Source organism: Orycteropus afer, unplaced genomic scaffold (genome assembly GCF_000298275.1).
Source record: "Orycteropus afer afer isolate SDZICR_OR568_19922 unplaced genomic scaffold, OryAfe1.0 scaffold00043, whole genome shotgun sequence".
In the NCBI taxonomy this organism is placed as follows: Eukaryota; Metazoa; Chordata; class Mammalia; order Tubulidentata; family Orycteropodidae; genus Orycteropus; species Orycteropus afer.
The window spans coordinates 12621684-12639776 of record NW_006921630.1 but is presented as its reverse complement, the minus strand read 5'-3'; the positions used below and the strand labels follow the sequence as shown (position 1 = coordinate 12639776).

The 18093-nt window shown below is 40.3% G+C and overlaps 1 protein-coding gene across 1 annotated transcript in view; it reads right to left on the bottom strand.

Annotated features, from left to right (window-relative positions):
* RGL1 (ral guanine nucleotide dissociation stimulator like 1) overlaps positions 1–18093 on the bottom strand; it is a 289687-nt gene that overhangs the window by 38087 nt on the left and 233507 nt on the right. Inside the window, exons 8-11 of the mRNA XM_007937674.1 lie at positions 14688–14791; positions 12127–12211; positions 3892–3981; positions 1347–1433 (exon numbers count right to left, since the gene is read on the bottom strand). Coding sequence (XP_007935865.1) covers positions 1347–1433; positions 3892–3981; positions 12127–12211; positions 14688–14791 — 366 coding nt within the window. The remainder of the gene's footprint in view (positions 1–1346; positions 1434–3891; positions 3982–12126; positions 12212–14687; positions 14792–18093) is intronic.

Here is an 18093-nt window from a genome sequence, read left to right as displayed (position 1 = left end):
AAACCAAATGTTGTTGTTGTTATGTGCCATCGAGTCAGACCTGACTCATAGCAACCCCTCCTTGGGTTTCCGAGGCAGTATCACTACAGAAGTAGATTGCCCCATCTTCCTTCCGAGGAGTGGTGGTGGGTTTGAACTGCCAGCCTTCTGGTTAGCAGTCAAGTGCCTTAGCCACTATGCTACCAGAGGTCCCTGGAAACCAAAGAGTCAATGGTTTATCAAAAGAGAAGTCACTTCGATGTATCATAATGAGAAGTTAAGTTTCAATTCTCAATCTTCCCACCTCCTGTTCTCAGTAGGCTGAATTTAGCTTCTAAACCACTGGTCACTTCCAAAAAAATTCCCCATCACTCACAGGTGTTTCCTGAGATACAGAGGATGTGACAGATGTAGAATGCAGGAAACACAAAATGAATGAGCACGTCCACAACACTAATGATAAACTTGTAGGACAGTATATGCTAACAAACTGCTACTTCTAATTATGATTCAGTGAAAGCAAGTTGATTGCATGTGATAGCCAGGGAGGTGGATGAACTTTAATATAAAAGCAAACCTTAACTGTCATTTAAAATTCCTAGTTTCTTCTCTACTTAATATTTTATAACTGCTAATAACAATTAGCTTGCTTCATGGGGTCTCACCTCTTATCCCATTCCATGGAAAACAAACAGACCAAAAGAGAAAAATAGCCCCAGAACAGGTAATGATAATTTAAAAAAAAAGGATGCTTGACCAAAGACAATCCATAAATGTGACTTGAGTCCCCACCTTACCAGTTATAATGTTAAAAGCACATTATCCCCTCAACTCTACCTGCTAAAGACCTACTCAACATCAAGGTCTTGCTCAAACCCATTCCTGCATTAGGCTTTTTCATCCTACACCCTCATATGGATTATGCTCACTCATTTTCCTTTGAATCTTTTCAACACACATTTAAATATTTGTTCTTATTAGATACTGTCAAGTCGGTTCCAACTCATAGCAACCCCATGTGCAACAGAACATAATGTTGCCTGGTCTTGCACCATCTTCACAAGTCGTTATGATATTTGAGCCCACTGTTGCAGCTACTGTGTTGATCCATCTTGCTGAAGGTCTTATTATCCCATTTTATCCCTCCTCTATTTTCTCACTGCATTTTGGTTTGCATTTTGCTCTCTGTCACTGCCTGCTTTAATATATACCTCCACTGGATTTTGAGCCACTTCTGGTGTTACTCACCTTTACATTCCTCAAAGAATTTAGCACAAAACAGTGTACATAGTGGGCACTCTATAGATACTAATAAAACAATTTTTCATATGGGTTTTAAATAAAAAGGATACCTGCACAGAGCTCACCTCAATGTAGTCCTGAAGAGCAGTATCAAGCATGGTCAGGTCAGTCAGGAAGGTCCCCAGGTAGGGCACAGTTCCCTGCATCACACCCTGAAGAGCAATCAGAACAAAACTATCTTTATTGTTATTAAAAAGTTTAAGGGTCTCAGGAAACTCCACACTGCAGCAAAGCCTATTCTGGGCTAAACTTAGCAACCTGCCCATTTGCAGATGGAAGCAGTAATCTTTAAATGACCATGTAAGCCTTGACAAAGTTTGGAGAATAATTACAGGCTATTCAAGGCCTAACTTAAAGCCATTAGTGCTAACCTCCTTGAATGAAAATTTCAAAACTCATACACAGATAAGGTAAGAACTCAATCATCAAATGCATAATTTTCAAAGTCATGAAAACCAAGTCTCAAAGCCAGGAGATCTTACAAGTATGTTCAAGTGTGTTCACAATTGGGTTTATACTTTGCTTAGGTTCAGGGTCAGGAGGGACACCTGTTCTGTAGGAGGTGTGGACACTCTTGGTGGTTCAGAGTGGCCCTGGATAGTGACGATCTCACTGTATGTCCAGGAGTGGGCTTCCACATGACCAAAGAGAAGCATGAAGCACAAGAGTATGAGGAGCCACTATTACAATGGTTCTTCGGGCTAGACTTAATGACTCACTTCCAGAGAACAGAGGAGGCAAAGGGAAATACAGTAACTTAAAAGTGGAAAAACTGGCAAACTCTACCTTGACCAAGTGGTGAAGGTTAATATCACTAGTGACACCACTGACACCAGATGGCTAGGATGATCTCATGCCCGCCCTATTGTGATGTGAAGAGAAGCGCACTTCACCTCTGATATTCTTCCCCAAAACTCATAACCCAAGTCTAATATTTAGAAAAACAAGAGACAAATCCAGAGTAAGAGATCTTCTACATGATACCTAGCCAGGACGCCTCAAAAATGTCAAATTTATTAAAAAAAAAAAAAGAACAGCAACATGCTAGGCCTCTGGGGAGAGAGCTAAAGGCAGTGTGGTACACTGGATTGGATCCTGAACAGAAAGAGGATACTAATGGAAAACTGGTGAAATCCAAATAAAGTCTGCATTTTAGTTTATGCTATTACACCAGTGTCAGTTTCTTGGCACTGACAGATGTGCCACAGTTATTATGTAAGATGTTAACAACGGGCAAAAGGGTGAGGAATTTACAAAAACTCTATGGACTGTCTCTGTAACTTTTCTATAACTCTAAATTTTTCCAAAATACAAAGTTCACTAAAAAAAAAAAAAAAAAAGTACCTTGGAAACCTACGACTGTAAGTATACACTATATTCATTTCACCAAATTTCCTTTGAACTCAATGCTATTCTCCATAAGGCCACTAAATCACTAACCATTTCGAAGGGAAAATAAAAAGAGGTTTTCATGGGCACCTTCTAAATTCCATCAAGGCACTTATGAAATTACAGCAGGAAAGCAAAGTCTCACCCAGGGCAAAGCCAGCTGCTTGACATGAGGTTGGCTGTTTCCACAGCCAGAAATACTCCATGAGGTTCACACTAAGGCAGGGTCTGTCCTTCAGGAACTCACTGTCAGCTGCAGTTTGTCCTTCCCCATTATGTGTACAAGGTCTCATCCTGAAGTAAAATAATCTTTTTTTTTTTTTTTTTGGTAACAGCCACTTCTAACTTATCTTTGAACAAGCCAAGAAGTTTGAAACAATGTAAATGTTTTACAGGCTTTATGCCACAAAAGAGTCCTATCATTTGAAAACAAGGTTTCTGCTTCATGCCCAGCTTTCCAAAGCAGGAGAAAATCCTCCTCAAATCAGCAAGCTGGGATGAGAATGTTTAGGCTTCAGACTGACTGACTCTTAATTTCCTCCCTCTGGTCCCCCCCTACTGTGCTAAAAGCTCGGAAAGTTTAAAATAAAGCTAGAGATGATAACTGGCTTTCATTTTTTCAGTGTTAAGGAGGAAGCATGTTTAGGGTTCCTTGTGCTCCATGGAGTACTAAAAAAATGAAACAGACTTGGTTAGTCCTTGAGTTTGGATAGAAGAGCTGGAAAATAACTGAAGGGTTCAGAACAAAGAAAAAAATCTGAAAACCAAAACCAAATCCTTGGCAACCAGGTCTTGAGCCACTACATACCCAAAGGTGACTGCACTAAGGCCTTTGTCTGCTCTGTCAGTGAACTAAAAGTCCAGGAGGGCTCAAGGCCAAGGTGGCAGCAGCTTGTAACTGCAGGGGTGGACAGGAGACAATGACAAACGGGACAGAAGTCTATCCACTACAGTTCTAGCCCTGCCTCCAGGAAAAAATACCCAGAAAGCAATATAATTTGCAATTCTCAATATTTATGTCCTACTAGGTCAAACAGGGATAATCACATCTTTCCTTCTGACCTCCCAGGGATGCTGAGAACAAATGAAGTAAAGAATGGGAGAGGCTTTTTGAAAACATGAAGCCCCTGCTGACTGAAGGTGCTGGTGCCGGGTGGGTGCCCAGCCTCCCGAGCTGGGCTGCTCTCCGGTGGGCTCTCAGGGAAGGATAGCTGTACATACCATGTCTTTCTGGAGCTGAAGCCGCCTCTGAGTACGCTTCTGGTTTTCTTTCACACTGCTGTCCAGGTTTGCAAATTTTGATGTTCCTTCCTAAGAAACAGAAGCACACAAAAGAGAAGAGTGATGGAGGTAGATACTACAGAGAAGTGAAGCACAAGTGTCTGAATGTCATGTCAAAAAAAAAAAAAAAGGATATACTACTTATACACAGAACAACACAATTATGCTAAGCCAAAGAAGCCAGACCAAAATACACACATATTGTACAATTACGTTTATACAAAATGCTTGAAAATACAAACTAATCTAGACAGAAAGCAGATCAGTAGTGGTTGCCTGGGATGGGGTCAGTAGCTGGGGGGGCAGGGATAAAGGGGAGATTACAATTAGGCACTAGGTAAATGTTTGGGCATGATCGACATGTTCAGTATCTTGATTATGGTGATAGTTTGACAGATTAAAATTTTTCAGTCTGTACACTTTAAGTATATGCAACGTATTTGTATGTCAATCAGACCTCAATAAAACTGGTTTTGTAAAAAGAAAAAAAAAAAAAAGGAGGTCTCCAACAGACTCTCTGGGCTCTATTAATGTGATTACGCAAATGTTGACCGGCTTGTTACAAGTGGTCTATTTGTAATTAGGCCAGGTGGTCTTAGATTATCCTAGTTTTCCCCAGGATTTATAAGAAGAGTCCTTGATTTAGTTACAAAATCAATCATCAATACAAAGCAGGCCACTCCCGGATCTGGTGGTATAACTTTTACAATCCCAAATTCATCAATGACCTAGAAACAAGGATACCATCCTCCATATATTTTGTGATTTCTTGATCTTGGCCTGAAATGGATGTGCCAGCTCTCTGTGAAAGAGAGTGACTCTTTCTTGGCTAAAAGAAACTTTTGTCCTGCAAGTTTCTGAGGAAGTCCAGTATCATGTACAAAACAAATCCATGAAAGCCAGAAGCTTCGATCATTTCCTCTTTCCCTTTCACCCCCAACCAATGCTCCCAAGTGGCCTCTCAGATTTGGAACTCTGACAAATCAATCCTTCCTCCTGGTGCCTGAGGACAGATGGCTGCCCTTTCTTTCCTCCCTTCTATCTGTTGTAACAACAAACTCTTCTACACAATGACTAATCTTGAGTTTGCTGACTGAACATAAACTGTTTTCGGTTTTGTGGTTTCAGAGTCTAGCTAAGTTCTCATTTTCCAGGAACTGTATGAATGGAAGGCAAATTTCACAATTCAGTAGGGTTTAACCTCTGATGCCTCATCTACATTGGTTTTTCCTTAGTCAGTTTTCCCTGGATTTATCACGTTATGCTAGCATGTACCCTTGCACTACTGAACAACTAACAAGGTTTCTTTTTTCCGGTGCCTTGGCCTTGGTGATGGGAGGAAGCATCAACATAGTCCATCATTCCACTGGGGTCAGATTCTACAGTGGCTCATTATCTATTTTAATTCTCCTCAATAAAAACGTAATAAAGAGAGCTACCATTGATGATCTTCTTCTTCTAATTTTCTCTGAGGATGAATGAAAGTGGCCTAAGATGTGCCATTTCCTGCCCTAGGTGGTTGTGAGCCCTTCCCAAATTCTTGAGAAGTTGCTTGGAGTTAGACATCAATGCTTTCTGACTTGAATGAGAACGGCAATCTCTTCCCAGTTTGTAGGTCCTCTGGCTTCCTTCAAGTCTCTTACTCATTTGCAGAGGTTGTAATGTATGAAGATTACTGTCTATATCCTAAAATGAAATTCTTAGTAAGAATTTCTCAAAAGTCTAACAAAAAACAAACTAAACTCACTGCCATCAAGTCAATTCAACTCACAGCGACCGCTCCTTGGGTTTCTGAGGCAGTATTACTACGGAAGTAGATTGCCCAGTCTTCCTTCCGAGAAGTGGCTGGTGGGTTCGAACCGCTAGCCTTCTGGTTAGCAGTCAAGTGCCTTAGGCACTACACTAAAGGCTCACAATAATTACAGAAAAATAGAGACAAGAGGATCTTAACAGAGCACAAAGGACAACCTCTTCATTGGTAACAGAGATGAAGACTGGAGATGGAGTGCTAAAAGAGTTAATTTCATGACTTCATGATTTCCTAAGAATATGATTCCATCCCTTTCTGGTGCACTAAAGAGAGTAGGGCCAGTTCTTTCTAACAAGGTATCAACTGAAGATCCACTTATTTGTCATACCCTATGGTTTCAGATTTTTCTTTCCTCAATCTGAAATCCTCTGCTCTGCAATATCTCACAATATCAATCCCTTAAAACTTCTTGACATTTTCATAGGTTTTTGTGACTGCATCCCTGTGGTTCTCTCCTCCTGCCTCCTTTGCTGCTCATGTTCACACTATCTGAGTGATTCCTCTGCTTTCTGCCACAGTCATCTTCCTGTTCTCTCTCTTCTCTTGTCTTTAGAAATATTATCCAATCCCATGACATCAATCCAATCATTGTCTGTGTCTGGATGAATTCCAAATCCCTCCCTCACCTCTCCTTTCCTCTCCCCCAGTTTTAAGCAGCCACTCCTCGGAAGGAAGATGGGGCAATCTACTTCCATAGTGATACCGCCTCAGAAACCCCAGGAGGGGTCACTATGAGTTGGGTCCGACTCAATGGCACATAACAACAACTTTAAATTAAACTTCTCACCTGAGTGTCACCCTCTATCTCCATAGTTAGGAGAGTCTCGCTGTCCTCATTCATCCTGTTCCTGGGCCTCAGAGGGGCCTCTTCTTCTTGGATGCTACACAGGCATTAGATCCTTCTCAATGTTTGTTCAATTATAGCTCAGAAACTAATGGCTATTGTTATTCATAGTCTTAGCAGTCTCTTGCATTAAATGACTCCCCTGGCATCTGACTAGTTAGCTCCAACATTGACTTTAGTGTGTTTGGGAGCCCCACTGAACACACATCTCCACCACAGCCAAATTTCTGGGCCTTCCTAGCAATTGTTTATATTAATCCAACCGAGGATAATTCTCACCAATGGTCCCAACAACCAAAAGATTTTATGGTGGTCTGCTTTCCTGCTATTTTAAAATGTGGGGGCTGTATGATTTACCTGCTCAGAATTATGTAAGTTTCAGAAATCATGAAGAAATAACAGGTTTCGTCTTTGGGAAGAAAAAATAGAAACCCTTTTTTCCAACAATTATAAGGAAAACCACAGATTTTTGCTAATTATTGTGTTGCCTGGGCAACATGTATGATAGAATGGCACATTACATCAACCTAGAAGTAAACACTAAGGGCAGTTCATTTAAGACTAAGGTATCCAACAAGAAATCAGTACAAATCCATATCAGAAACAGAAGCTGGCAGTTTTTCTTAGTGATTCTTTTGAGAACCTACATGTCTTGATTTCATTTTCAACAACTGCAGAAAATTAACATCCAGAATTCTACACTTCGTATGAAGAATGATCAACAAAGATGCTTAGAAAGGGACATACATATACACATAGACGGCCCCAAACACTCCACTGTCATGAATAATAATGCACAGACTCTGTTCATTCATAGCCAAGTTCTTCATTTCTTTGAATCTTGAACTGTATATAAGAAATTTAACTTAGAGTACTGGGGCAGACTTTTGTGTTTAAGAAAAGTTTATGGGATCTTTAATATCTCGATACAGCTTTGCTTCTAAGGTTTCAGGCAAAGACCCCGCCCCAGGCAGCAAGCCGCACAGTATTCAATTTATCTGCTTTGAAAGGATGACTCAGGGCTGTTGGGATTTGAATGTGCGGCTCCAGTTAGTCTAGCTTCATATTACTGACAGTGAGACCACTAAGCCATTTCCTCCCAGTCAGAAGTGTTTCCATTTAAAGTCTACAGATCCAGGGGGATGGGAACCAAGAGAACAAGACCTCAGCAAACATTGTTTAATGTGCAGTTCATCAGGTAGGCCAAGTCCAAAGTCAGACATCAGCATAAACTGCACTGCTCCTATCATCTCCACCAAGAAGGGCTAAGAGTGAGCAAGTTGTTAAGATCACATGGTCTATCAGTTGATGTTGTTAAACAATATTTTTTGAACACTAGGGGTCGCTATGAGTCGGGGCCGACTCAACGGCAAATAACAACAACAACAACAACAACAACAGTTACATGACTAGTCCCTGGAGAAGAGTATCATCCTTGGTAAAGTAGGGGATCAGTGAAAAAAGGAAAGACCCTCAGTGACATGGATTGACACAGTGGCTACAATGATGAGCTCAAGTGCAGCAACCATTGTGAGGATGGCATAGGACCCAGCAGTGTTTTGTTCTGTTGTACACAGGTTGCTAAGAGTCACAGCTGACTCGATGGTACCTAACAGCAACAACTACATGCTAGATATTGTGTTAGAGATTAAGGATACAAGAGTGAAAAAGATATACCCAGTACTGACCTCAAGAGGCTTACAGGAAAGTACACTGACACACTAAGTATGCAGGCCAATTCCAAGGGATCAAGAACAAGTACCAGGACAAAGGAATGATGGGCTTTAATAAGGAAGGCATCTAATAAGCCTTGGGAGAGTCAAAGAAGGTTTCCAGGGTATCTACACTGACACATGAAGGATCAGAAGAACTTAGGAAAAGAGCAGTCACGAAGACCCTACAGCTGTGCCCTTGTAGGACGACTAATCTAAGGGTTGTCAACTGGATGCTTTTTTTAGTAATCCCTGTTCCACTTGTTTGTTTATCCCCACCCTAAATGTCCTCACTATTTTCACCTATGTAGCTTATATTTTATTTATTTGCATTTGTCATACATTGTCCTGGATTGAACTGTGTCCCCTCAAAATATATGTCAACTTGGTTAGGTCGTAATTCAAAGCAGTTTGGCAGTTATGTAATGATGTAATCTGGCAATTATGTATGGATATAATCATCCCCTATGATGTGATATGATATAATTATCCTCCATTTGTGATATATTGTAAACCCTGACCTCTATGTGTTAATGAAGCAGGATTAGATTATATTAATAAGGATTAGGTTATGTTTGTTATTTAACGAGGCAGGATTAGGGTAGGATGCAACACTCTTACTCAGACCACAGCCCTGACTGGATGTAAGGAGAGTTTCCCCAGGAATTGGCCTGCATCACCTTTTATTTTACAGGAGAGAAAAGCCAGCAGAGAGAGAAGAAACTCAGAACCATGAAGAAAGAAAAGCTGGGAGCAAAGTTCATCCTTTGGATCCAGGGTCAATCCTCTGAGAACCTCCAAGACCCAGGGGAAGACTGATGCCAAGATATATGTAGATCTCCAAGAGACCCCAGGCCCACAGATGTTGAAAAGAGATAAAGACTTTCTCCCAGATCCAAAAATGAGAGAAAGTTTCCTCTAGAACCAGCACTCTAAATTCAGGCTTCTATCTTCCTAAACTGCAAGAATATAAATTTGGTAAAGCCATCCGCTTTTGGTATTTCTGTTATAGTAGCATTAGAGAACTAAGACATGCATACTTTCAGGGCTGACTGAAACACATAACAACAACAACACATAACAACAACAACAACATAGCTTTCCACATACTAAAAATAAGATAATAATTTTAAAAACAGTGCTTTCAAATATTTTACCTTAGTCAATCTTCAAAATAATTCTATGAAGTCAGTAGACCAAATACTACTATTATCTCCAATTTACAGAACAGAAAACTAAGGATAAGAATCATATCTTTTAATTGCACAGTTCAGGGCTTCCTTTAATGGTAGTACTTACCATACTATTTTGGAATTGTCTATTTTTCTACCTCCTCCAACCCCTATGAGATCAGGGACTGTCTTTTATATGGTTGAACCTCCAAATTTAGAACAGAATGAATCCTCAATTAATCTCTGAATAGATTATTGATTACCTTCTCTAACAAGCTTTTCTACCTGTGTTTTATTGACTATGCAAAGGCATTCAACCGTGTCAAATGTCAAATTATGGCTAACACTGCAAAGAATGGGAATACCAGAACAAATAATTGTGCTCATGAGGAACCTGTACAAACACCAAGAGGCATTCGTTCAAGAGTACAAGGGGACACTGCATGATTTAAAATCAGAAAAGGTGTGCATCAGGGCTGTATCCTTTCCCCATACTTATTTAATATGTATGTTGAGACAATAATCTGTGAAGCTGGACTATATGAAGAAAACCAGCATCAGGATTGGAGGAAGATTCATTAATAACCTGTAATATGCAGACAACACAATCTCGCTTGCTGAAAATGAAGAGGACTTGAAGCACTGATGAAGATCAAAGACTATAGCTGTCAGTATGGGTTATACCTCAACATAAAGAAAACAAAACTTCTCACAACTGGACCAATAAGGAATATCATGATAAATGAATCACAATCAATGTCCATGGAAACAGCAGTCAAGAAATCAAAATATGTATCAAATTGGACAAATCTGCTACAAAAGACCTCTTTAAAGTGTTTAAGAACAAAGATATCACGTTGACAACTAAGGTGTCTGACTCAAGTCATAGTCTTTTCAACAGGTTCATATTCATAAGTCCTGCATATGAGTCCTGGTCTTTAGAAGACCACAAAATTGATCCATTTTAATTGTGGTGTTGGCAAAGAATATGGAATGTACCATGGACTGCTAAAAGAATGAACAAATCTATGTTGGAGGAAGTACAGCCAGAATGCTCCTTAGAAGCAATAATTGCCAGACTTTGTCTCTCATAATTTGGTCATTTTGTCAGAAGGGACCAGTTACTGGAGAAGGATATCATGCTGGGTAAAGGAGAGTGTCAGAGAAAAAGGAGAAGGCTCTCAACAACATGGACTAACAGTGGCTGTGATGATGGGCTCAAGCATGGCAGTGATTGTGAAGATGACACTGGCTGGGCAGTGTTTCATTCTGCTGTAGACAGGGTCACTATAAGTCAAAACTGACTCAAGAGCACCTATCAGCAACAAGAAGTTTTACCTGATCCACCTTGTCCCCTACTCCCAAATCATCAGAAGAAATAGCTTTGTGCTTATGTGACCTCTGGTGCTGTAGCATTTGACTGCTAGCCAGAATGTTGGTAGTTCAAACCCACCAGCCAGTCCATGCAAGAAAGACAAGGAAAACTACTTCTGTAAAGATTTACTGCCTCGGAAACTCAACGAGGGTCACTATAAGTCAGCATCAACTTGATGGCAATGAGTTTGGATTGGTTTGGATGCACAGGTTTTAGAGTGTCACCAGGTGAAATTAACATTTTATCTTCACCACCAATTGGGCAAGTGACTGAGGGTATGCTACTTTTCTATCCCAGTATTGTCTATCTGCAAAATGAGGATACTAAAAATCTACTTTATAGAAAGGCTATGAATAAAGTGTCTGACTTTAGCTCCTCTTCTAGTAGTTGTTGTTCTACTCACAACCTTTATTTGTTACCTTTATCTGACACTGCTTGGCATCTAGCTCTATCAACTAAAAGGTGACCCATAGAAGGTAGGGTATGTATAGTCATCTTTATATTCCTAGAGGTCAAGGCAATGCTTTACAAACATTAGGCATTCAACAAATGTCTGGAGAAATACAATGAACCAAGCTATACCTTTACCTAGCAGGCAGGTGAGAAGTCAGCACTCATCTACTGTTCAAGAAATACTGCTGACTGAGAGACTGTACAACTTAGTCCAAATAGAGGCTATGGAATTGCAGGCTTGGGCTCTGTCATTCTAGGAGACATTTTGCTGAGAAGGACTATTCCAGGGCCTCTTGCCCATCAGCAAGTGCCAGCACTTGGTATTTGCAGAGTAACTTGTTAAAGAAGTACATACGTGACAAGTTTCACAATCTGCTTGCATAATAGTGACACTAAGGAGAGTAGAAGGAAAAAGCCCAACTGGACTTTGAATTTTCTGGATCCCAAGCTTCTTAGATTCTGCATAAATAAACAGAAGTCCTGCCTTCTATTCAACTTAGGTTTTCTTTGGAGACTAAAGAAATTTAAGGAGCATTTCAGCTACTCTTCCTTTGAATGTATTCCAGAGCTATTAATAGTGCTCCTGGGGACCATGGTTAAGCACTTGGCTGCTAACTGAAAGGCTGGTGGTTTAAACCCACACAGTGGGACTGCAGGAGAAAGACCTGGTGAATCTGCTTCCATAAAGATTATAGCCTAGAAAACCCTATGGGGCAGTTCTACTGTCAAATGGGGTAAACTATGAGTGCAAATTAACTCAATTGCACCCAACAACAGCAACAAGCAAGTGCCCTCATCAAAAGCCTCACCTTCATCAGTAGTTCCCGGCTGGTCAAATGGTTATTATGGTCTGAGAAGATATCTGAAAGTTCTTCAAACATCAGCATTCGGTCCCTTAAAGAGAGAATTGAAAAAATATTAACAAATAATGAGTTAGTTAGTCTACTGATCTCAGGACCAATGGATACTAAGAGCACTGATGATGTCAATGATCTTGTTCATGCAAGGTGGCTTTTTTTTTAAAGGTAGATATAGCCACCTGCGTGGGTAGAGAGGGATATTTTTTAACCATTCATATTATTATCATAAAATAGTTAGGTTGGGACATTTAAATGTACAACTGGGACATGTCCTCTTCAGTAATTTTTTTAAATATCAATTTTAACAACACAGACAAAGTCTGATGGGACCTAAGAGGTCATCTTGGCCAGACCCTTCATTTTAGAAACAAAGATGCCAGGGCCAGGGCTTCTGCCAAGTGTCCACTAGTAACTGCTAAGAGTTCCAGGTATGAACCCAAACTTCCTGAACTGCAGCCCAGTGTTCTCATTCTCAGAGTCAGAGTGGAGTGGGGTACCCAGCAGAGCACTGGGATCAGAGAGGCTGGTATTCAAATTCCAGCTCTGCCACTTACTTCTCAAGTGATCTTGCACAAGCTCCTTAATTTTCTTGAGTTTCAGTTTTTTTATTTGTACAATGGAAATATGCTGGTGGCTCAGTGTTTAGAGCATTTGGCTGCTAACCAAAAGGCTGGTGGTTTGAACCTACCAGCAGCTCCATGGGAGAAAAATGAGGCAGTCTGCTTCTGTAAAAATTTACAGCCTTGGAAACCTTATGGGGCAGTTCTACTCTGTCCTATATGGTTGCTATAGACAGAATCACCTGAATGGCAGTGGGTTTCTAACCTCATAGCATTGCTATGAATGTAAGCAGGATCACACATGGAAAGTACCTACTCTGCCCTTGTCCCTTTCAAGTACACTACATCTCCATGAGCCTTATACTTTTCTCTGCACAGTCCTCTTAGGTCATTGAGTAAACTACTCTGAAGGCAGAGAATTAATGAGAATTAATTAATGATGTACCCCATCAAAAGTGGCAAACTTGCAAGACCCTGAAAAAAAAGGCAGTTCTGTGGAGTTCCTGCTCTCACAGGTTTCACTGCAATTAACCCACATCTTTCATAAGATACATGCATATAGGAGAATCTCTCTTTCACACACATGGTCACCCTGAGTATTCAAGCTAGTGCAGAGAGACAAGAGTCTGCAAAAAAAGAGTGGTAATCAAGAAAATGGTATTGGACTTTGGAAAGCATATGTGCCAGTTTTTCTACTGCTGGGTAACAATGCTGTAACCAGAGCACAAATTTCTGAACTCAAGAGACTGTGCTACATCCAGATCTTACAGCTCCGTAACACCAGGTGTTAAGATCAGCCACCTCAACTTTTTCAGATTCCATACACATCAAAGAATTCCCTAGTAAATGATTTGACGTCCCCCAAACAGACTTTGCTCAGGTCTACCAATCTTGGTCTCTCATAAGTTTGGACACTGTCAGGCCCTTGGGGTTTAATCAGCTCTGGTGAGTTGATGAAACTGTGTACCTAACCTTCCACTCTGAGGATTAACCCACCAATTCTACCTGGGCAGCCTTATGTAGGGAGCCAGCTGGCCTCTCTCCTGACAAAAATTGACTATACGGCGGACAGCACAGACTAGAAACAGTTTACATATCCTTCCCTGATACATCCTGACTTCCTGACTAGTTCAAAGCTAGGTAAAGTTATTGAATGTAGCTGGCCAAGTTGATAACCACACTCCAATCTCTAGGCTTTTAAATCTGCACTGATATGGCACCAAGACTATCCCACTCACTCACTGTTCCCTTGTTTGCAAAAAGTTCTTTGATCCACAAATTAAATTCTAGAAATTCTGCAAAAGAGGTTTTATGCTCTTAGCCAACAGGAATCTGGCCATAGTGAAATAATAAGGAAATTAAATCGGTAATCGGTAATTGTTTCCAAGATTACACCAAGAAACATGAAAAACAGCATCAAATGTGGCCAGCTAAATCATGTCTGCTAGGTACCTGGGAAAGAGCACCTAAAGAGGTTTTTACATCGCTATGATGGTGATTAATATACTGAAGCAGAAATTAACTAAATGGTTTCTGAGTGAACAGTGAGAACTAATGTTCTGTCTGCATGCATTATCCTCCACATACTGAAATAGCTCAGGGCTTTGGAATCAGGCTGAACAATAACAAGAAGTTATGGCTATATCCCTGTAACTCCAATCACTCCACAACCTTTAACCCTCAAAATCTAGGTAATAAGCACATCCTTAAAATCGTCCCAAAAGCCAAAAATCTTTACCTATCAACACATTTTGAGAATGAGCTTGATTTCTGCAGCAGCCTGGCCTCAAAACTCACTAATTTTACTCATTAAATATAAAATACATCCTGTCTGGATCATACTGTTTCTCTAGTTATACAATATGAGCTTTGAAGATGAGGACCCATAGCATTTATGCAGCAACTCAGCACCCAGCCAAAGATACACAGAGCAGACACCTGGGAACTTACTTAGGGACTGCAGCCCAAGTCTTTTTCAGTCGATAGATGGAATTAGACTGCAGTGCCGAAACGATGGCTCTCAAAGAGGAGAAATTCTTCAGGATTCTACATTCCTGTAGGAGGAGTGATTAAAACATAAAACACATTTAAATATCAATATTACAGTAAGTTGGTTTCCTGTTTTAGAGGTATCACAGCTGCTATGAATTCTTACCACTAAATAGGCAGCTGTATAAATACTGAACATCAAAAAATGGCTCCTTACTCCCACCCCAGTCACTGAAGCATTTTATAGATTTTGGCACTCTATGCTTGTTTTTCTCCCTTTAATATATTTTTTTGCGTTGTTGTTACATTTTTATAGTTTCCAGCTTGCCTAGCAAAAACACTAATGGAGGTGAGTCTGCACAGCCCTGCTAGAGAAAGCAAACTTTCTTCTGCTGAAAGCACACAGAGGCCCTAAAAATACACATGAAAGATCACTATATCCCTTAGGTCCACAAAGTGAACAGGGCAACAGTCACTCTGAGGTCAGATGATATTGAACATCTCATGACCAATCCCTTGTCCAAAGAGGTGTATATAATTTGGCAATAAAAGCTCACCACAAACTGAACCTTGGCTTTTATGCTTTTAGCCAAGACAGAGTATTTTTATACACATTCATTTTGCTTCAAATTAGCTTGTCCCACAACCATAAACATTCAGAAACACCTTGGTACTTCAATCCTTCCAAAATAACTTGGGTTTTAAAAACAAAATTCATTTTGGTGGTGTTTTAAAACTAACTAGAAAGAGAAGAGGAAACATTGTGGATGTCACATTCTGGGTAGAGAAATGTTCTCTGCTCCCAAAACTTAAGCTGCAATGTGGAGCCTATAGCACCAGCAGTCAGTGTCCTTGGGCATCAAAGTCCTACTGAGTGAATGAGAGGGACAGCAAAACAGGGTGAGGGTCCCATTACTTTCTGGGAATGGGCAGGTGGTAACATGGGAAGAGTGAATCATGCCTTATGTCAAAGGAGATGACACATATATGGGCACACAGGAGTGCAACATATCTAGTGTTTATAAGCAAGTGCACTGTGTGAGCAAGTATTTGGCTTTGTGCAGAACATCTGGGACAAGGGGCCCCAGAGTGGCTAAGCATAAATACACATTGCCTAGAGGATCATTTCATGAAGTAATGCAAACCCTGAGTTTGGAGGAAGAACAGCATTCTCTAACTTAGCATGGCTAAAACTGTGCCAAACAAACCAACCTCCAAATACTTTCTTTACTTTATAAAAGTCATGCCTGCCTTTTTAAAAAATGCCTCAGTGTCCTCCCTCCCCTTGTTCTTATTTAAAAAGAAAGGGGGTGGGGAGGCAAAGAATTCTGAATTACAGTCAGTCTGGACACCAAGCCTATGAGTACATGGTTCAACAAGGGTTCAGAGACTAAAAGCTATATTCTAAAAATCGAGAAGTTTGCAATAAAGGAACTCAGGCACAAATACTTCATGCAAATTGTAATAAACATATGGAACACATTATTCAAAAGAGGTTGAAGCTAAGGGTTTAAAGGTATCTGGCCTCACTTCCGGAAAAGGAAGTATCTTCCAGGGCATGTGATGCAAACATAGAAAAGTAGTATTAAGGCCAGTCCAAGAAAACTTAGTCATATTAAGTCAGAAATCTTTTGTGTGTATAAAATTGTTACCTTTTTTCAAACAGCCCTCAAGAGAAATTGGCTATGATTAATGTAGAAAAAGTAAAATAAGTCATCTAGGAAACCACCTATGAGTTTCATTATTTTAGTAACTTATCCTGCAAAATTTCAAAGACAACATACTCAACAGTAAAAAGCACCATCACCAAGAGAAGTATCTGTTCACTTCCGCATACGTGATAGGTATGAGTAGGCAACGGGAATATACCCATAACCATGTGTAAGTTTGGCAGACAATATTTCCACATACTTATTCACATGAGCTATTATTGTTGTTATGTGCCATCGAGTAGGACCCAACTCACAGCGACCCCTCCTTGGGTTTCCAAGGCAGTATCACTATGGAAGTAGACTGCCCCATCTTCCTTCTGAGGAGTGGCTGGTGGGTTTGAACCGTCAGCCTTCTGGTTAGCAGTCAAGTGCCTTAGCCACTATGCTACCAGAGCTCCAGGAGGCAAAGTTAAGACAGCCTCTTAGCCACATCCAAGCACCTTGAGGAAGTGAGTTGCTAGGCCTGCAGGCTCAGGATGACGGTTGTGGGGAACATCCAGCTCAACTGGCACAGCATAGCACACAAAAGCATTGTTCTGCATTCTACTTTGGTGAGTAGTGACTGGGTTCTTAAAAGCTTGCAAGTGCATCTAAGATGCAACTATTGGTCTCTCTTCATCCAGAGCAAATGAAAGTGAAGAAAATCAAAGACCCATGGGAACAATTAGTCCAAGGGACTAGTGGTCCATGGGAACTTCAGCCTTACAACTCTGAGACCAAAAGAACAAATGGTGCCCAGCTACCAATGCCAACCACTTGGAAAGGGATCAAAATTGGAGATACTGGATAGAGAGGAAGAAAAACGTGGAACAAAATTCAAAAACGTGAAAAAGACCCGGATTATCGGTTAGAGATAGAGATCGGTGAAAATTCTGAGACTATGGCCTCTAGTCCCCTTTCAGGCCTGGAACTGAGCTTAATCCTGTGACTTAACTTTAAGCCAAATAGTAGATAGGCCTAAGAGCCCAACAACTACTCCAGAGAGGTGCACTCCTTAGAAAAATCAACCATGGAAGATCAGAAGGGCAGCATTTGCACAGGGAGAAAGTTGGGGAGGCAAGAGTGCATAGGACAGAAGGCCACAGGGAAAATGTAACCACAGAGAAGAAGTAGGAAGAGAGCTGTTACATTGTGGAGACTGTAATCAATGTCAGGAAACAAAATGTATATGAACTATTGAATGGGAAATGAACCTGCTCTGTAAAATTTTACCCAAATCACAAAAGTTAAAAATCAATTATTAAAAAAAAAAAAAATTAAGGATCTGCAGCTTTTAGCACATACTATGGGATTTGGAATATGCTTCAAATTATTCAATCTGTATTTCTTATTATTACATAAATGCACAATTTATGTTTAATTTGGACCAAAACACATTGAGCCATATACATACTATATTCTTTCTATAGACTTTATAATCAGTTGAATGGATTAGCAGTAGGTAGAGCATTTTCTTTTGAGAAATAAATGCTATAGCATAGATAGCAAAAAAATACTGTCTTATCATTCTAAGAAGACACAGGGATTCCATGCTATATCATACTATGCTGTATCATACTTCTTTAGTAGCTCTTTCTTGTTGAGAAATAAGCTCAATGTGGACTAGGAGAAATGTAAGTTGCATACAACACTGTTTCTTGCTTTTTTATTTTTTC